At 34.1% G+C, this 22,375-nt stretch overlaps 1 protein-coding gene across 8 annotated transcripts in view; it reads right to left on the bottom strand.

Annotated features, from left to right (window-relative positions):
* LOC111056661 (inverted formin-2) overlaps window positions 1-22,375 on the bottom strand; it is a 63,264-nt gene that overhangs the window by 18,542 nt on the left and 22,347 nt on the right. For 5 of the 8 annotated variants that reach the window (XM_039431087.1, XM_039431088.1, XM_039431090.1 and 2 more), the window contains 2 exons: window positions 2,397-2,602; window positions 334-480 (listed from right to left, as the gene is read on the bottom strand). In XM_039431087.1, coding sequence (XP_039287021.1) covers window positions 334-480; window positions 2,397-2,602 — 353 coding nt within the window. The remainder of the gene's footprint in view (window positions 1-333; window positions 481-2,396; window positions 2,603-22,375) is intronic. The other 3 variants (XM_039431089.1, XM_039431093.1, XM_039431095.1) reach the window with 1 other exon arrangement.

The following is a 22,375-nucleotide window of genomic DNA, read 5'->3' on the forward strand; positions in this document are numbered from 1 at the left end:
ATAAACATATCGAGTGACCTGGCTGGCTCAGATCTGGTGTCAAAGTTTTCAGGTCGCAACTGATCAATTTCAGTAATGTTTAATTAATTTACGGTGCATAATAATTTCTTCTGTAATATCAACCTTCCCCATTTATTCATTAAATTATACGATAACAAATTATATTAATTATTATGATCGTGAGAAATGAACACTTGGATTATTCAATGATGTATTTATTATGTTTGAATCAGTCGTCACCAATTTTTGGATCTGAGAGCTTCTATTGGTGGAGAGACACTTCAATACTTCGATAATACTTTATTTTGAATCAAAGTACTTATAGATTCTTACCTTGACAAAAATACTGTAACAGATCATCAAACTCAGTGACAGTCACATTTTGAAGTATATCAGGTGCATCAGAAGAAATACAGGGCTTTTCAAGGGTAAGGATTCCAGGTTCTTTCAAGGAGGAGGGCAAGGCAAAGGTTCTATTTTCTGTTCACAAAAGTATAGGATTGGTGATTATCAAGAGAACATACTCAATCACTATCTGTTTCTTAGAGGAGTTCTATCAACGATATTTTTAGGAGATACTACTAAAGAGAATAAGAATTGGAATAATTTATATTTTCTTTGATATGGTACTACAATATACTAAAATTATGTTATCACTGAGTCTAGCATTATACTTTTTAAAAGAGCATTCAATGAGTTTTTTCTGATTGGCTTTTAATTTATAACTGTTTTTATTGTTTGATCAATGTTTCAAGTTAGCCTACTTGCGGTTAAATTATCTCATACGTACAATTTGAATGCTATGCCCACTGTGGGCGTGTCTTTTCTCGGCTTTAACAGTCCTTGGTCGACCAACTATACCAATCATAGCTTGACGCTCTATACACAATAACCATTCTAATTTCCAGCATTTTGGTTTGATAGAGATGAATAATAATGGTGTAGCAGCCAAAACTAGTTTCTCAAATTTGTTGAGTAATAAGTGATACTGTGTAAATTACTAAGTTAATATACTAACTTACTAGTATAACTATACTAATAGCTCGAACTATAAGTTAGATAAGAAAATAACATTAAAATAACATAGATGGAATCTCTATGAGCGTTTGCGTCTAATCAAGCGCCATCGGAAATAGGGTGCAAGGTTGAAGGCTTGTATCATACATCCAAAGATAATATACCAATCTAGTGTAGTTCAGCAATAACAGATAGTTACCTACTGACATTCCCTCCAAACTATCGGCATTCCTTATAAATTGCATTAATACTTCTTATTCAACCAATCCTGACAGTTGAATTGAATCTCACTTATGAGGTTCTGTGTGGAGTTTGAAGCAAAGAACATTATTCCTTAACAAATTTTCCCTGAATGAGAGAATTGCATCTTATCGTCAGCAATGGAAAGAGCATGTGGAACGAATGTCAGCTGATAGGATTCCACTGAGAATTTTCAAGTATAAACCGGTAGGTGAAAGAGACATAGGCAGGCCACGGAAAAGATGGCAATGATCATTATTTATTTTAAAATAAAAACAGTAGATTATAGTGATGTTATTAGATTAGATTATATTGATGTTATTAATTTATACATTTATTTATTATCATTTGTTTATTCTAATTACAAGTTAAATGTGAGGCGGAACAGGCAATAGCCTAATCCCTGTTTGAAAGAAGAAGAAAAATTTTCCCCTGCTCCTCACATGCACAGCTGCACTTTCGTCCCTAATGTGCAAGTAACTATAAAGATGGATCAAAGCTGAGTAAAATGATCGAATGTACAAGTAATTATATGCTGGATCCCCACATTTTATTATCAGAATCAGTGTCCGGTTCAGCGAACGTATTCTTCCCATGGGTTCTAATGGAACAGTGAAACTATAGTGAGGTCCACGTTATAATAGCAGTGTGTGATTTGCAATGGTGTTGCTATCCTTGTCTATCATTCAACAAAGCAGATGGCGCTATCTCTTTCACGCTTTGCGATGTTGCCACATCGTTTATCAACAATGTAGAAATTCAACTAATTGACAAAATATTTAATCTCAATCATGGAAATTATTATTACACCTTTAAAAAATATATTTTCTTGACTAATAATATATTATTAACTATTTTCAACAATAATAAACAGTTAAATTCATCAGATATACCAGTATCAGCTGTTTGGGTGGCAAGGCTGCGATCCGGCAACCCTTTTCTCCTATCTTCCTACACTGCCATTATAACGTGGACCTCACTATATTCATACTCACTTGGCCGGGCTGAGTGGAAATAGTCCTATTAGATCTCATGGGCTGAATATTTACACTGAACCTGACTCGGGCTCTGATACTGATATGTAGGAATCCATCTGTATCTTACTTTCTATTCAAGATATCAATTTTTCAAATACTTACTGCCACCCAGTTTCCTGATGTAGTGCCTGCGTTTGACAATGTACTGCAGACCGGCGGGTGAGTTCATAACTGCCCTGAGGCACAGCACACATTGTAGCTGCGAATAGGTGTCGGCCAGCGAATAGTAGCCGCGATTTCCGATGCTCAGCAGACTGTTCAGTAGGGCTCCGAAGCCGTCGCGTTCCAAGAACTCCAGCACCCATTTCCTGCACAGACAGCACATTTCAAGTTAAATTTAAAATTTAAATTCAAATTTATTGATTCTCAAAAAAATATACAACACTTTCAAGACAATATATATATATAAGAATCTACACCTGCAAAGAAACCCTGTGCGCAGGTGTGAGTTGCAATAAAAATGTTTTTCAAAAATATTTAACAAGAATGATCCAAAACAAATTTCTTGAAAAAAATACTGAATAAAAACTAGTACTTAATAATAAAGAGGATACTAAAAATAAAGGAACGGAAGGAGAAAAGACGGAAAAGGCCAAGAAGAAAGAAGAAGACGAAGAAGAAGGAGAATGAAGAAGAAGAGAACGGTAAGAGGTAGGTAAGTCAACTGCAACCATGGAGTAGACGAAAATTAGTTTATTTAAAACAATTTTTCCTCGATTTTATTTGCTATTATCCATTTATCTATGTCTGATCTAAGCCTTTGGTTTATGTTTGTTTTTTCAAGAATATTTAAGGGAATGTGGTTTATTAATTTATTGGAAATATAAGAAAACTGTCTCCTACACACATTCAAGTCCATTCTGACAAATTGGAAAATGTCTCGCGCGGGGCGCAAGCCCAAAAGAGATTCTCGAGGTTCAAATAAATTTTTATTTTTTATAATATATAGTACCAAATTTTTATGAAAAGTTGTCGAACTGTTAAAACCTTGAACTCCCTGAATAAATCTTTTGTTGGAAAAAGTCTGGGTTTGCCTAGAATAGTTTTTAAAAGATGTTTTTGAATAATGAAAAGTTTTGTGAAATGCGCATTCAAAGCTCCCCCCCAAGCCCGTATGCCATATTGAAAAGCGGATTGAGCATACGAATAATAGATTAGTTTAGCTATTTTTATATTGCTCAGTTGTCTAATTTGGTGAAATTTTAGTTTGGAACACATGTTATTAATTTGATTATCCCACCTTAAGTGTGGATCCAACAAGATACCCAGGTACTTAACTTTTTTTCTTTTTGAATTTTCTGACAAGAACAGCAGCTAAGAAGTCTATGGTCGTTACAGTTTAATCGATGGATTTTTATACTGTCTATTGTTCGTGGTTGAGTAAGGGAATTGGGTGAAAATAACATGAAGACGCTTTTAGTTGTGTTGAGGGTTAATATGTGTTGATTAAGCCAAGAGAACGCCAATCTGAGTCCACTTTCCGCTGCAATTTTTACATCATCCCATGAGTTTTCAGTGAAAGTTAGAGCAGTGTCGTCTGCAAATGATATAATATCACAATTTCTTATATTTAATTTAAGGAGATCATTGATATAGATTAAGAACAAAATGGGAGATAGGACAGTACCTTGCGGCAGACCAAAATCAGTGAGTTTCATATTGCTTGTGTTGAGTATCTGAGATCGATTTGACAGGTAACTCTTGAATAATATTAGTGGTATACCCCTAATCCCCAGGTGTTCCATTTTTTCCAGAAGTCGTTTTCGAGAGATAGTGTCAAATGCCTTGGCTAAATCCAAGAATACTGTCAACGTTTTTTTCTTATTATTAAAGTTTTTTGTTATAATTTGTAATAATCTGGTGATGGCATCCTCTGTAGATTTACCGGGCTGGAATCCATACTGGTTTTCATTAATAATGTTGAATTTATTCAGATAGCCCAATAATCTTTTTTTAATTATCTTCTCCATTACTTCGGCTAAGTTATTCATAAGACTAATAGGACGGTAGTTGGTAGGGTTGGACGGATCACCTGATTTATGGATAGTTATTTCACAATATTTTAAATTCGATATCAGAGATACAGCTCTGCTCGGAAGTACGCACAGGAATGCAAATGAGACGGAAAGTAGAATTAAACTAATATTTTTCTAACTTCAACTACAATACTCTGACAATTTTCCAAATCCTCTGACTGAGATCATAATTAATCTCAGTATACTATGAATAAAACAACCTTTATACTATGAATAAAACAACTTGAGACTTGAACAAAAAATCCGTATTGCCGGCTGGTGCGAAATATCAATCTTTCCATGCAAGGCCATAATTTATCACTGGACATGCCACTAGAATTTTAAATTGAAAACTCTGTATCGACTGTGTTGCAAAATTGAATATATTCTGTATATGGGATTGCATGAAAAGATTGAAAATCACACAATTTGGCATCACGGATATTTTCCATGTTTCAATTTGCTTTATTCAGCTCATAATTTATTTTAAGCAGAGTAATTGGAAAATTATTTCAAAAATATCTAAAATAATCAAAGTGGTGTCCGAACTGCTTTATGATGCTGAGATGATCTATAATAAGGAAGACAACCACTCATAAAGTTCGCATGAACCCATTTAGTTCAATATGATTATTATTATTTAAGTTCAAATTTCAAAATAAAATTTGAAACTACTTAGAACTGAGTTTATAGATTATTCAGAATCTTGATTTCCCGCATTCAAATTTATTTGTTTCAATGATTATCAGTTATACTCTGTAAATCCACAATCATGGAATTTCATAACAATGACGTAGCCACTAATAATAAATTGGAATCAAACAGTAGATTCAATTGAACTACATACTAGCTTATATGACTGACAATCTAATATTAATTCACTAGTTGAATATTAATTACAAGAGGTGTGAAGACCCTTAAATAATTAAGGAGTGCCAATTAACCGCTAATTAATACACATGTAACTATGTACAGCCACTACAAAATCTACCAACTGACTCCTTGGCAAGCCATCAGTACAACCCAACCCATCCGTTACTCATTTCACACACAAAGAATAAGTGCAAAGCATATGTATATATTGCAAAGTATATAATATTCTATGATGGGAGTTGCAGTCCAAAAGAGCTCACAACGGATGTACACATTTTAGACTGCCAGCATTCATTGAATGGGATGCATTGGTGTTACATAGAAGGAATGCTGACAGTTTGAAGTGCATCTCAAAGTATAGCCTAAACACGCACAGAGTATGAATAGAAATACTTGCAATTGATTCAATACTCTCGGAGTCGGCAAAACTATGTATCGCTCCATGTGAGAAAATTCACGCATCCAGCCAGTAATTGAGATGCAATACATGAACTGTAGACATGTCTACTGGGTACATGGGGGAAGTGAGTCAGATCCGATGTAAAAATATGATGGGCGAGTAAAAATAAAGTGCCGTGTGTTGAATGAACGGCTGAATGGAACGGAATGTGCGAGAGAGAGAGAGTAATGAAAGAGCGGGATGATGATTGAGGGAGGAATGTCGGGAAGGAAGGAAGAGAAAGAGAGAGTGAGAGAGATAGAGTGAGTTTGTGTGAGAGAGGCCGATGATAACGTGGGTGACAGGGTGCAGTCAATGAAACGGAATGTGCAATAGATTATGATTCTTCCAGAGAACAAGCTTTTTTGGAAGAGGTCATTCTTTTTCTCTTGAGATCACACTCTCCTCTATACTTGCTCATACATTAATTATTCAAAATAACTAGTCATTCAGCTAAACTATTCAATGAATTAGTTTTCAAAGGTATAAAATGAAGATCAATTTGATGTAGGAAAATTCAAGTTGTATTTGTTTATGATAATTATAGTGTTGCATTCAAGTAAATCGGTGAAATTTAGATTTATCAACGTTGACTTCGGAAAAGGATATTGTGAGGAAAAAGGAGAGAAATTTCCGGGACGAAGATAGATATAGAGAAATTAGATTAGAGTTCTTTATTCATCGATGTTACAAAGAGACAGAGAGAATTAAATAATTGCTTTATTAAGGGCGGAGTTAGGACTCCAGGTCCTCTCTGCCACACAACCCTTTACATTTCATACAAGAAAAAGTGCATATTACAAAATCAAAATAGAGAGAGAGCGAATGAAAGAGCAAGAGATACTGATGATTATGTGAGAGTGATGTGTATGGGAAGAGTGCTAGGATTAACGAATAACGACGAGAGAGGATAGAAGGATTACGTTTATATGTAGAAGAATCTCAGGAAGAAGAGAGGAAGAATGAGATTAGTGAGAGAGAGAAAGTGAGTGAGGGAAGAGAGCAGTAAATATTCCTGTGGCGCTAGACCGGAAACAGTGACTAGAATCAAAGCACGTGTCCCGGGTATCAAAATAGCGGGAGATCCTTTTTTTGACACCGCCACTAGGTCCATCATGATTGGTGCTTGTTAGAGAGAAAGAGAGAGAGTGACCGAGTGAGTGAAGGGGGAGAGAAAGAGAGAATGTTTTGGAAGCTGTTGATGTCCTGCCCAGTTGCAACGGCCGCACCTTGTCTGTTGCATTGATTGAAACGCCTTGTTGTACATATTATGTTACGCATAAATTGTAACGTTAAAATCACTTCACTTGTATGGGGTACATTTTTAAAAATTATTGAAAACAATATAAAAACGTGACCAAAGGCCGAAGGCCGAAACTGGTTGTTTGAAATGTTTTAAATAAAAGGGTACTTCATGTTTTAATATTTTTTTAATAATTATTGTAACGTTGTATGAACATTTTGAGGCAATCAAAATCAGTCAGTAAATGGATTTTTTTCGATCTTGATAAATAAAAATTGCATGAGAAATTCATGGGTACAGGGATGGAGTCAGTGGATGGGTTTTCCTGAGTCAAGCTTGGGTAGAGCTTCTCAATCCAGTAAACAGTTCAAATCTGAAGAGTCTTTTACTGGGAAAACACTCCTTCCATTTAATTAGTCTCACCATAGGATAACCACATTCCTCGTATATTCGACTAAGTGATTTCCTCGTAAAATAATCGCATATTTCCTACATGGTGTCACCTTCTAATTAGTCCTTAAACTGGTACATAGGGCATACTCCAACTTCGACTAATGTAAATACAAACTCAATAATTCTATATCATTTCCTATTTTGTACGATTTCTCAAATGTATTCCATTATTAATCTTGGAAGAGAAGTTTATGTATTAATCTATATGACCAAGTTCCGTACGACATTAATTGTAGAACCAAAAACGGTGTGTGAATGCAGAGGTGTCAAATCTACTCTATTTAATACCCTACTTGAAAATTTATGAAAGCTGTAGCTAATTCTTCAGGAAAAAGAAGGAATGTAGTTCAACCTTACAAAAATCAAAGTTCTCACCAACTATAATAGTGCTACAGTATCAAGCTCATGTAAAGTTCCATTTAGGAGTAGAATACTAACAACGATTTTCGGAAGTAACTCATTCCCGAATCATCGCAAGACTTATGAATTCAGAAATAATGTTCAAACTGAGACTCTTTTGAGACTGGTCGAAGAATTCATATGTGAGAAGAAATATAAAAATATTTCCATGGATATGGAGTTTCAAAAAACTCTACAATAAGAATTGTTTAAAGAAACAATCCTCCAGCCAACCACTGCAACTCGACATCTCAATAGAAAAGCAACAGTTGCAAAACAGCTTGCAACACGTATCACATCCATTGCAACATGCATGACGGCATCGCAACGTCGCTCTCCAGACGGCGCCGCGACGCAGGATTAACATCTTCCTTCCAGGTCTGACAAGCAGAGCGGTGTAGGTGAAGTATAAATAAAATCTTGGAAGGCGTGGATGATAATATGAGGAGAACGGAGCACATTGAGAAGTTGAAAAGATGAAGGGACACCGGGGTGATTTGGGGGGTTCAAGGGGTACTAGGGGGTGTAAAAAGGGGGTCAGGGGGCAGGTATTCTTAGGCAAAGCGCCAAATGTCCTGTGTATAGCAACATTCCACGACACGCATCCTTCCACATTACGGCTTACAAAAATAAAGAGCCAAATGTTATTTTTTTCTCTTCTCCAGATTTCACGACGACATTTTTGATGGCTCCAGACTGGCCTGGCACTAGTTCTGCCAGCCAATAACAAACAACGTTGTTTTTAATGTCATGTTCTAGAAATTTCTACAGGTGTTGGATTGTAACATTTCTCAATTCATTCCATAATTCAAATACATTCTTCATCCCCATTGATGAAGACGCTAATTGTAGAAGATGATTGTAAACGAATTTGACCTGTCACAATGGCCTGTGTTATGGGTCTCATTGAATATGAAAATCTTATCAATATAAAAAATAGAAATCTAAGTACCCTTTTGAAATTCTTTATTCACAACATGTTTCGGCTATAAGATGCCATTATCAAGTGATTGGAAAATGTATAAAATTACATTAAATAAATACTATTACAAGAATTTTAAAAGGTTACTTGGTTTTCTATTTTTATTCAACAGTAGCCCTAAAGAAAAAAGACATCTTATGAATATACTATTGAAAAACTGAAACATTACGATAACTGAGCCATCATTTGTGTGAAAATAACAGTCTGTTAACGTGATCATTCCGATAAATTGATGGTATTTTTGGAGAGAAAACATTGTTAATATTGGTATTGAATATTAAGAATAAGTTTCAAAACAACTCATCCCCTAATACGAGGCTCCATGAAACACTGGGCATTTTTCATAAAAAATAATGTCTTGAAAAACGGGAGCAGCTGAAAAGCTGACAATACAATAGACAAACATAGAAATGTGTGTGGAAAGTATATCTACTCAATCTCCGATACCGTATCCAATATGTTATCTAACAGTCTGTTGAATAATATTTCAGAAATATTCACGTTTCTCCTTCACGTGAGATATTCCTTGTGAGCTTGTGACATAATCTTGGAGAATACTACTGATCACAGTATTTGAAACTATTCAATTTTTCATGTGAAGTAGAGAAGTTGGTATAGATCTTCGAAATGACAATAACATAACCAGGTCAATCAAATATGTATTGTATGTGATGTGTGGATTAAAATAAAGATATTAAGTTACAATGCAACGTTTTCAGATATTACTGAGATTGTCATCAACAATGTCAAAAATCAACAATTATTGATATCAGATCAGCGATACTCCAGAATCCATGACAGGATAAGCTCCTGTCTTGTGACTTTGTGACCTTCAGCTTTGAGGGATTATGGTGATTATTGGGACTATGAGAATGTGCACACCTTCATTTATGTGAATACGTTCCCAACTAAATAAAACTATAAATGATTTTCAAAATACGCATCTGAGTGCTAATTGGACATTGGGCTTCGAATTATTTTCGACTAGCAGGAAACCCGTGCTCAGCAAGGGTCTACTTAACAACTTGGAAAACTAAAAACTTGACCTACTAACTTGGAGTATTTGAAAAGGGCCTATAATCATCCTCGGTGAATTGAGAATCTATAAGCAAAATCTCAGGTTAATCAGTCCAGTAGTTCAGACGTGATGATGCGCACTCGTGAATTTCCTATTCCCTATGTGTATAAGCCGATTCTTTTATAATATTACAGATTATAAGATTAGTAATTTATTAGATAGGTTTTGAACTATTGATATATGATTTCCAAAATTCGTTACTGTATGTTCATTGAACATTGACAATCAATTTCCACAATTTTTTTAAAATACTCAAAGAAAATTATGTAAATACAATCATCATCAATAAAATCACTCATAAAATAATCAAGAATTAACTCACAATATATTTGTCAACAAAGAAGTATAATTTCGCCATTGGCATTGAAGGAAATGACTCATTTCAAGTACAGAGATGTGAACAAATCACCAGTTCAGGCCTCTGTTTTCATCATTTCCTGAGAACAATCGCACAATTTTCTCCGACATTCCATGGATCATATTTCGGAGCAATGAGTTCTCAGATGCCCCCGTGCCCTGAATATATATACACATAATACATACATATCCCCGTGCCTTATACATAATAGGCTACTGTCACTGCTCCACTTCAAGGCTGGGAAATATTTCAGTCTAGTGACATTCACTTAAAACTGGCAGCATAACATATACATGACATGAATGCTTCTCATTCCACCAACGTTGACAAAGTGAATTGGACAGACTGTCGCTAATCCTATTCAAACATCGATAGTTGCATAATGTAAGCAGCAGCAAGTCTGCACAACATATTACTGTGCGTTAGACAGAGACAGATGACAGCCATATTACTGTATTGTGATGTGCACTAGACAGAGACAGAAAACAGCTTGCTAATCTTATTTGCACAGCAATCAATTATTTGTTGGTGGAGGGGATCGGAAAACTCGAACGAATTTTCAGACTAGACTGGAAAACATCTAGAACTATAGATAAGACAACAATCTATGGAGTACAGTTAACGTAGAGTAGAGTATAGTAACCTCCAGACTTCAGGCTGCTGTCTGTAATTTACTTGACAAATTATTCCATAAATAACTCAATTATTCTATACTAATAATTTAATAATTTTCAAATCATCATTCGTGGACCGAAAATCGAGTGACGAAGAAGTGTGTGATTTCATAACCTTACAATACTTTGGACAACATTAACATTCTATGAAAATTTTTGCAGAGAAATAGTACAGGCTCAGCCTAGTTTTTCCTCGATGGCCATGATCATATTATGATTATACTGTTTTGTAGAATAATTGAATGAATAAATATAAAATGATTGATCCAATGAAACTGTGGATAATAAAATGAAAGCAGTGGTTATAAAAATAATACTGTAACAGAAAAAAAAGCGAATATCACAATTATTGGAAAATCCAATGACTTCATATGCTGAGAGTTGAGCACACAAAATCACGAGTTTTGTGCGTGGTTAATTATTGTGAAGGAAAACAATGAGCACATGAGCTACTTACAGCTTCAGGTGGGCTCCGAACTATATGCAAGCCTACAATAATAATTTACTGTATTTTCTTATAAATCCATTTGGCCTACAGTTCTATTTAATTTATTCTCATAGAGTATTTGGAAATTCGTTATTGAATTAGTTATAAGAAATAGGCCTTCAATATCATATTTCATGGATCATGAAATTCCATAGAATTTTGGTTGTTAAGGATTTAGTTACTAACTGAAGGATTATTACTAACTTATAGGCCTGAACGTGACTTAGCTCTAGATTTAAACATGAGAATTTCACGTCAAAACTCAGCTCTTGCTCTAATGTGAATATAAATACTGTAAAGTCCAATAAATGCAATACGCCTACTGATTGAGCTCAACATCATTATAATAATAGATTGTTGAGATGTAAAGTGACAGTCATTTCATACTGTCAGTAGACTACCTATTTCTTGTAAATATCTCAATGATTCTCATTCATTGACATTGATTCTCATATGGGTAACTAAAGTTATCATGTTGGGTAACTAATTTACTCTCGGCTCTCCTTTGATCGGAAAAAATTATAATCCAAGACTACGTCACGCGGGACGGTGACGGGATCGGGACAGTTTTCAAGTCGTGGTTAAATGCTTTTTAACGGTAGTCCCGCATGACAGTGACGATTCTGTGCGTAAGGTTTGAATTTGAATTCTGCCGGGAGACGGCAGCACATATTGGGTAATATTTTCAACTCCGCCTACTCACTCTCTCTCTCCTGATTGGTCAAAAGTTGCCATTGAAATGAATGTAATTCTCAACTCTGCCAATAGATAGAATCATTTGCTGGGTGATGAATAGGAGCGTTGTCGATTTTGTCAAACTGCTTCATATAGAGTAAAGAATGGCTTGTAAATATATTAGTGAATAAATATTCAGTTTTATTAAAATAAATTCATATTAATTCAACATCATCTCTTCCAAAACTCAACTTATCATCAATCAATTTTTACTTCTCCCATTAATGAGAAGGCAAGTTGAAGCAACACGCATTATCAGCATAATAAATAAGAAGATTTTCGAATTTGATAAAAAGAATATTTGAGCCTCCATGAAGAGTAAGCACCTCCATATTAATCCGGGATCATTGACGAAAAAACTTAATCTTTGTTTGAAACCCTTCAAATCGTAACTCTAATTCAAATTCTAATCTATTTCTCATTGAATAAATAAATGACTTTCTCCCCACCTTTTATGGAATGGGCTTTTACTATGTCAGGGGGTGGAGTGTTGCACGGGAATTGTGACAAATCTCCCCTCCCACCAAGAAAATGTCATTCTGGATCCGCTTCAGAGAAAGACCAATAGTGAAATAGTGTGGGGCCAGCACCACAAATCTGCCAAGGGGAGCACAAATTGTAGATCCGTCCCCGACCTCCATTCAGATAAATTATCAGTGCAGCAGAGAAATTTACAAATCCACCGATAACAATGAAGCTTCCAACGATAACATAATAGAGAAAAACATAATTCACCTGCATCGTAAAAACAAACATATACCTATCAAGGACAATGCATAGACAACTAAGTAAACTGTTTTCTACGCTAATAAAAACACCATTCTCATGAACAATCAAGTACTGCTGATTGTAATAAAACTAATTTTCCTTTGTTAGTGCAGGTTTGTTTATAACAAAATTAGGCTATCTTGGGTCAAAATTATCGTATTATATCAAAATTGAACTCAAGATTAAGGAGATTTCCATACAATCATGATAATATCATTCAGACTCCCAGAGATATCAATTCCAATAGTATGTCCAATTTTGAAATTTGAATCAAATTAACTTTATATCAATATGGTTGTCTACTACTGTATTCAATACCTTTGCCTTTCATTTCGAAACAATTTTTAGATTCTAATCCTTTCTACAAACTTCATCCATTATTTTCTTGTATCTGTATCTTTTACAATCTCGTGTAGTACTATAGTTAAAATAATAACTGGCTCATTTTATAATGTCCACATAAGCGAGTGGAAATGTAAGCTTCTGCGGGGATAGTTGAGAATATATTGATGAGAAACGGATGGACGTACAGCTTTAGGTGGATTCCAAAACACCGGGAAGCGATTTTGAGACTCATAAATGATAATATCAGCGTTTCAATAACTATAGTCACCCGTCGAACGGGCCGGCTCATGTCGCTTTGACTTATCTGAGCGATACTTAACTGCTTCCTCAAATTAAACTGTTAGTTGAAGATTTTTGACAATCAACAAAAGTTCAACTAAGCCTCTTATTACTGCTTCTAAAAATGTAATATTAATTTACTTTACTTTTACTTAGTTTTCACTTTGAGAAGATCCATTTTCAACTAAGTCAAAAATCTTCTAATCTCAAATCTTCTAAATTCCTCATGACCATTTTTCATTGTTTTCACTTTTGGATGATGAATTTTCGACTTTATAATGATACAATTATTCAAACAGTGAGTGAGCTTTCCCTTTTCCTGTCTTCAACTTTTACTTTTTTCTCCAACTACTGTAACTTACTCAAACCATTACTCATCACTTTGGATAATGATGCACCTAGTATGCGCTAGACATGTACATCTATGATATTTTTACCTACCAAAGAAGACACAGCGGAGCGGAGCCGAATACCTATCTATAGTGAATCTATAGTGAGAGATTCATTTCACACTGTCAGCATTGGTTGAATGGGAAGTGTTCATAGACTACATAAGGAATGCTGACAGTTGAGAGTGAATGCGTCTCCAGCCACCACCTATGGTTTATAATCTGATTATTTCCGTATCCGGTGAGTGCCCCTATCCCCCCTCTCCCACAAACCACAGGGGGCTTTCCTCTTCTGTGAAGGTACCTACATGCCGACATGGGTGACTCATAATGTGACGTCATCACTCATCTTTCACACACGGTGGCCCACGGCTATATTGTAGCCCGCCGTATATGTAATCATTACTATAGGTATACAAATATGTAGTGAGATTCACATCAACTGTCAACATTGATCAAATGGGAAGCATTGGTGCTATACATGAGAAATTCTGACAGATTCAAGTGAATCTCAATATACTCACTCACAATCTCACTATACTATTCGTGATTGTAACCAAATCTTGGATTCACGAGGTGGCAACCTGACATGAATAAACAATATAATTTACCTTCAAACTCAACTCTTCAAATGATAGTTTATTTTTTCCAAGAAGATTTCATTAGTTTCAATAATATATTACTGCTGCATTGTGTTCTTCATTCAGTTTCATTCACATGATTATATTTTTCACGATATCCTCATGTTAATGATATCCCTAGCTAATTTTATCTATTCTATTACAGACATCCTGTCACTGATTTATTTTAGCATTGATTTCCATCTGATTGAATAGGCGACACTTGCTACTTGCAATTTTCTGTTTGAAGTGAAAACTTGAATGATATGAGTTTTTATATAATTGAAAAAAGTCAAACTTCACAATATTGAGAATATAGAATTTGAGAAAGAAATTATAGATAGTTTGTAGAGAACTAATTTTTCTCTACTATCAAGCGTCAATTGTAGATAAATGAGGGAGAATAAAAACATTAATTGTATGAGAGGACATCAAGGAAGAAATAAATAGAGATCTCTTAAATTACTGATTGGATTTTTCTCAGTTTTATCAGACAGAAGGAAATATACTAGTGCTGTGAATAGAAAATTCATCCGTAATTGGCATCACCATATAAGCCTGTTCAAGACAGATTTAAAGATGATTTAAATTATTGTTATGAATTTAGAAATCTATACACTGAAATATCGAGCTTGAAGGTTGATAGGTGAAGATGAACTACATAGCTTTCAGTTTAATTCAAAGTCCACTTTCCTATATAGGTTTAACATCTAACAGTAGAAACTGAAATAGATTTGATTTTGATTGTAATCAACCATTATAAAACATCAATAAAGCATATTGTTTTGTATTTGTTATCAATTCTGGACTATAAATTACTCTTGACTTCAACAATCATATCCCTTCATAACAGAGTGTGTGTAAGGATGTCTCGTGTAAGATGAATAAGTAGAATGTACGTATTTGAACAGAAGGTCGCTGTACCTGACTCATTTTCTTATCTTTTAGCTCTGATCTTCTTTATGGGATTAACTTGTCTTTGGAAAAGAAATAAACGAGCTTTTGAAACTGTTTGTAAATCTTATCTTTTCCATTGACTGAGCATTCATTTGAGGTATTCAGATCATGTAGGATTTAAGATGAATATCTAATAAAATTAAATTCTGTTTTACCTAAAGTTTGGTAGAATACATTCAGAGATTCTCTTCTCTTTATTACTCACTAGGAGGTAACCCGTACTCCGCAAGGTCTAGTTAAAAGCTTGACAAACTGGAAACTTGACGTACTGAAATCTTGAAGAATTTAATATAGGCCTATTACCATCCTCGGTAAATTGAGAATCAATCAACATGCGAAATTTCAAGTTAATCAGTCCAATAGTTCAAACGTGATGATGCGTCATTAGTAAATTCCCTATACCGTATAAGCCAATTTTTTCCTTTATTATGTTATAAACTAAAGATAATTGTAATGATTCATGAGTCATGATGATTGATTCATTGATTGATAAATGAGTATGTTGCATGAATAAATAGATTCTAAATATTCAAAAGTTTAAGAATAATGATCTTACATGTAGGAATGAATGAAAAACTCCAAGTATGAAGTAGATTGGAAATATTTATAACGGTATATAAAGCCTAGAAAAACGTAGAGAATTGTATCAATGAGAGCTGAAGAGTGCTTAAGAGTTTCAAATTTCAAAAGAGGTACTGAACTATGCCTGGTATCTGGGTTGTTCTTGTTTATCGAGTATCAATCAGAGTAAATTCTCTTAAGATTGTAGATTTGCCCCAATTTGAAAATATACCAGTCTCCTGTTTCTGTTACAGCATATTTCTTCAATGATTGATTGATATCTTGTCCCATTGGCCCATTTCAAGTTTAGACCCAATTTCAAAAAATACCAGTTACTCCTCTCAGTTCCAGAATGAATGTTATCGGTTCCCATACTTAAGTGGACTGAAGCTTCACCCCGATTTCAAAAATACCAGTTAATCCTCCACGTTTTATAATAATTTTTCACGGTCCTCATACCTGGTTTGATTCCTGGTTTGCCCCAATTTTAAAAACTACCAGTTCCTATATTTACCTCATACTTTTCACTGTTTCTTCTGGGTTAAGTCATACAGAAAACATCAAACTATTTCCTAGGAGACATACCAATCACTGAACCAGAAGATTCCAGAAATTCCAGCCGATAATACTTCTACACAACCGTCGCATCATTAATTTATTAAGACGTTTGTTCTTCAACCGACTCAAAACTATTCGGAACTGGTTTAGTTTCAGTTGACTGTAGTTACAAGCGGGTCATTAGATCAAATACCATTTATAACCATATACAGAATCCCCCTCAAACAGAGGCTGATTGGATAATCTGTCAAGTTCAGGGCTGAACAAACGTCATCTATAAATATCACGTTAAGTTTCAGTAGTAGTGAGAATGTCGTCATTGGTTGGATGGGAAGCAATGACTCTATTTATGATGAAAGCTGACGGTTTCAAGTGAATCTGTGGGAGGATTTAGTGAGATGAGGAGATACTAACTGCTCAGAACTCGCTGATAGAGATTAATGCTGTACGCCCCAACATTCTTAGACAGGAGCCCCAAACATAATAGCCTATTCTATTACTATATATACACCAAAAGATTACTGTTCATTATCTGGGACATAGATTATTCTATTACTATATTCACTAACAGATTACTGTGTGACATGAGTATCCTGCTCCCTGTGTCATTAATAATAATAAAAATTATCGCCGACAATTGAAAGGATCTGTTGCTGTTCTGTCCATGTCATTTTTATTAAATACTACAACTGGGATTGTTTATTGGGGGTTATCAAATCTCACATCTTTCAATGACATCAGAATGGATTAGCACCTCAACAAGAACAAAAAATCAAGATTGTATCATATTACATCCTATTATGGAATAATTTTCAATATTTTGTATGATAATTAGTTGTCTAGTTTTGAGAACCTGTTACGAAATGTTTCTAGTTTATCGGTAGATGCTTTAATCTTTTCATCATCATATCCTGCATTTCGAATCTTGTCATTACCTACGTAAGTATTGTAGTTACATTGATTCGTATATTATTCAGTATCACCTATTTACGCTAATAGCATCTTCTTAATAAGAGTTAACCTATCACTATTCAATTCTCAGTCCACAGATATGATTACTAGAAATTTAAAATTCAATACGATTAGAAACTGACTCAGAAAAAGTGTAAATCGTTTTCCTCATTTTTTTTATTGGATTAAATGTGACACAAGATGACAAATCGTTTCAAAACTAATAGAACTCACAATTTTGGACGAATTAATTAAATGAAATATGAGTAAACATCAAAATCCCTATAAAAACTTGAGAAAATCGCCCAAACCAACAAATAAAAAAGTATTCAAATAAAATTTTATAGTCATAGATTCAATTTCTCCAAGTGTTAGTACGTACTCAACAGGTCACTAGCATCGTTAAAAGATACGTCAGCACAATATTTATATTGTTTGGTTCAGTCATTGTTTATTTTTGTGGTCTGTACTCAAATTCAGTATCATTGTCATCTTCTAGCTCAGGTGACATTGGAATATCTGTCTCAGTCACCTGCTACCTGTGTGATAGTATGATGACAAGTGAAAATATTTGAAGAAGAGACACCAATAGTAAAAAAACACTCGGGCATGTTTACGGAAGCAGTAATCTATCATGACAGGTATAAGATGATTGGAATAATTAAATTCAGATATTAAGATGGTACAACTCAGTTTCATCATGGAAAAATATGTACTTTCTCCATTCTTATTTTATGTTTTATTCGAGTCTTGAACATAATAACTCTAAAAACAAACAAAATCTACTATTAGCCCTTAAGAGTTTATTGATTATTACTACTATAACTATCATTATTACTAAAACTACTATTAGCCCTAGAGTTTATTGATTTTTACATCAGGCTATCTTCAAGGTATATTTAAAACTAATATTTAAGTTCATCTATTTAATATCGCCGCTATGCCAATGAAATGTTACTCTCTCATTCATCTCATTGACTAGCCTGTGATCTGTTAAATTCTCTCTTACCCAACACTAATTGATGTATTCATGATAACAAAATAGCTGCTCTCTCATTGGTTAGCTTGAAATTAGTTAAATTCTTGGTTACTTAACTCCTATTGGCAGTAGCGATGACAACAGAATTGCTACTTTCTCATTGGTTAGCTTGTAATTGGTTGAATCCTCGGTTACCTAACTCCTATTGGCTGTCGCGATGAGAACAGAATTTATTGCTACTTTCTCATAGGTTAGTTTGTGATTGGCTGGATGTTGACTTCCATTGGCTGTTATTTTGATGACGAATATTAGAAAATCGGTATCATGTAAATTCAGGCACAAATTAGAGAATTTATCAATGGGGAAAATAGGCATCATTCGACAATCAAATGTTTAGGGGGAGGTTGTAATCTTATCTACACATCCCATCCTACATTAAATACAAATACTACTAGGGCTGTTTAACAGAGAGTTAATAGATTAAATTAATGGCTGTCAAATTTATCAATTCATTTCACTGAGATGATTTAAATTTTTTGGTTGCGCCTGTTGTTCTTCCTCAATCAATCTATAATATGCCGATTGTGTATCACTGAATGATTAAATAAGTCAATATTTAGATGAGATCAATATTGAAAACAATAATGCTCTATATTTACACATCGCAACTTTCTATAGTTGAAATTTGCTATCAATGATGCAAAATGTGGTTCAGTGTGGAGTAAATAAATAAACTCTTTCGCTACCGTACTCAAGATAACGTTGAGAGCGTATCAAAGTCTTGATTGTTTCTTACAGCCTAGATTTGCATGTTTTGCAATAGTTGTACTTTAATCACAATGGGTTACAAGATAAATTTATTGTTTTTAGAGATTTATGACTTATTTACTCTCTCAAATGCCACTTCATATACAATCCATTATAACGACCTTGTCTTCATGTTAATCTTTTCGGAACTTACCTCATGAAATTTAATTACTTTGATAACTCAAGAAACAATAATTAACCTAAAAACGATTCTTAATTCTCATCACTCATTTGATTGATAAATGATAAAAGTTCAAAAGCTAAATATAATTATTCAATTGACGTTCAATGAGACATGAAAGATGATTGATTTATTGAATTCAATTTGTCAGAAATTGATTTCGAATGTAATAGAGTTGGGATTATTCATTAATTCTGATGGAAATAGTGGCAAAGTAATCAAATAGTTTGACCTATGTGCGTCAGCTTACTTAGAAAACTATAAAATTGGAAATTTAATTCAATGTTCGATGTACTATAAACATTGTAGATGAAAATAACTTATTCAAAATGTCACATACAGTATGTTTTCTTTAATTTGTGATGCTTTTTTGTAAGAATTCTTCGTTGTAGGCAAAGCTTTATTACGAAAATCGGATAAAATTTGATAGAATTGAGCGCAATACCATTGAATTGTGTGATACCATTAATCTGTGATAGCAACAATTGAACAGATTAAACCTTCGTAAAGCATTGATCGAGGCAAGCATTCTTGTTCACAAAGAAAAAACAATTCACTAAACTTGATAGTTGTATTCAAATTCAATCTAGAATGTTTAATCAAATACTGGACTCACGAAATACCAAAGAACCTTTAAAATCACCAACATGCAGTTTTCATTCATAATCACTAACATTTTGCTCTAGAGAAAAACAATACTATTAATTCTTATGGGAGCTTTTACACATAGGCTAACGGAAGATGAGTGAATACTTCTGTGAAATCAAATGATACTCTTTTTCAGCAAAACACAGCAGAAAATGTATTAGGAAGCAGGGCTCTTCTTATAGTTATGAGGTTCAAAATTTTCCCAGCGTTTCAGAACAAACCTAGACTTTGATTACATTCTTTGATTATTTGATTCAGGCTGGAGATCAAGGCTTATTTTTCCAGTTACGCAAAAAACTATTGTACTTAATGATTATTTTTATTTGTAAAAATATTTCTTGTATTTGGCAATAAATTTATGATCCATTCATTTACCCCTCATCATTAATGTCATTACTCATTCACAAGCCCAGGTTTTATGTAGGCATTATCCTCAACAATAAAACATCATAGTGTTGACATATTGATTGGTAAAGAATCAAGAATCAAGATATAAGATTTTTTATAGGCTATTGAATCGGACAGAATCAAAACGAATTTGGTATTGCAACACCAGTCAGTCATCAGTCATCTTCTGCCTTGTTAATAACACATTGGAAAATAGTCCACAAACAAAACAATGCAGAAAACTTCAGAGTGTTCTCTCATTAAGTAATAAACTCGAATTGGCTACAAATTGAAAAAACAATTTCATGTCAAATTTTGTAAATGGTTGAGGCGCCATGACATTCCACTCGATCCAATCAAATTCATCACTTTTCAGAGGGTGAAGTAGCAATGAAGAGAGAAAGAGAAAAAGAGAGCGAATGGGAGCGAGAGAGGAAATGAGCGAGTGACGAGGGGATTCAGAAGAGCACGAGTATGATCAAGTACAGTAGTCTGAATTGATTAGTTCTCAGGCAAAATAGTAATTCCACTTCATCGAGCTTATTAAAACGAGTAAAGCTTCTGCTGCAAAATGACATTCTCAAGAATTTTCATCGCCTGATGTGCTCCTAGAATTGAATCGCAAATAAAATCATCAACAATGATGCTATGCAATTTGTACTGCGCATACTTTGTTCAAGGAATTGCATCTATTGAACGATGAAAAATAAATGCACCAGCTTGCAGTTGAATAAGATGATTTTTAAATGATTTGATCGAAATAGTATATAGTTCACTGTTAGTTATTGAAATGTTTCGAGAATGCGATTGTGAGTAATGAGAAATGAGAAATGATTGTGAGAATGAGGAATTGATAGTTTTGATAATGATAAAAGATATTTTGCAAAACTAGACGTTCGGTGGACTGTCATCCACAGTTTGGTTAACGGGTTAACGCTGCACCAAGTTCTGGTTTCTTGGACACTTTATTTATATTTTATTTACTTAATATTTTATTTCCCGTAATCCGTAATATTTCATTATAACACATGATACACACAGTTATACACAGGATGAAATCTAATTTATTGAATCTAATGAACCATTAGACCTATACAGATTTGATATAGATGTAAATAGTCCATTGGATTCAATAAAAGTACAAGAAACCGAATGTAAGTGGATTAAATTAGTTGATGAAATTCTAGATTTGTTCAATTGAGATGAAAGTGACCACAGAAAAATTCATGGCTTGAGATTGAGCTTTAAAGGACGACAGAATACATTTTACGCTCAGATATGAACAAGCTAGAACCACCTTGTGTGGGGGACTCTCTACTCTTGAGTTTAGACCCAAGTCATGTGGCAGATATTCTACACTGTCTTCAAGATGAGCTGTAAATGTGAATTCCCCGGGTCTTCTGCTAAGAATTGATAGATTCTCCAAGAAAGCCATTCCAAACTAATTCAACTGTGATTGTTTTATCGTATCATGCTCCAATGACAAAATAATAGAACTTTGCAGGAATAGGACCATTTTCTATCTGAAGAATATCAATAAATCCTGCTCGAGGGCTCATATCAGGCCTTTAATCCTTGGTTTGATGCAATCCTCGCGTAATTTGTTCCAGTTTAAAGTTTACAATTATTACTATAACCACTTTTCCAATCTATTTAGCCTGCAGTGTGCCCTCTTCCCTCTAACTCATTTTCAAAAGTGTCTTTTTAGGGGACAAGTAGCTTTGGCTGTGATTTTTCTACTTTTGCTTTTTTTATACTTTTGTACACCTACAACTTTTTCTTTGAAAGCTTCAAGATGATCACAGCCTCTTTCATTTCCAATTCTTTAATCTGAATAGAAACGTGCCATACACTGGTCTCAGTCGATTTGGATACAATTAGAACAACTAGTCATAGATAAGTTTAGTTTTCTTGC

Source organism: Nilaparvata lugens, chromosome 6, assembly GCF_014356525.2.
Source record: "Nilaparvata lugens isolate BPH chromosome 6, ASM1435652v1, whole genome shotgun sequence".
In the NCBI taxonomy this organism is placed as follows: Eukaryota; Metazoa; Arthropoda; class Insecta; order Hemiptera; family Delphacidae; genus Nilaparvata; species Nilaparvata lugens.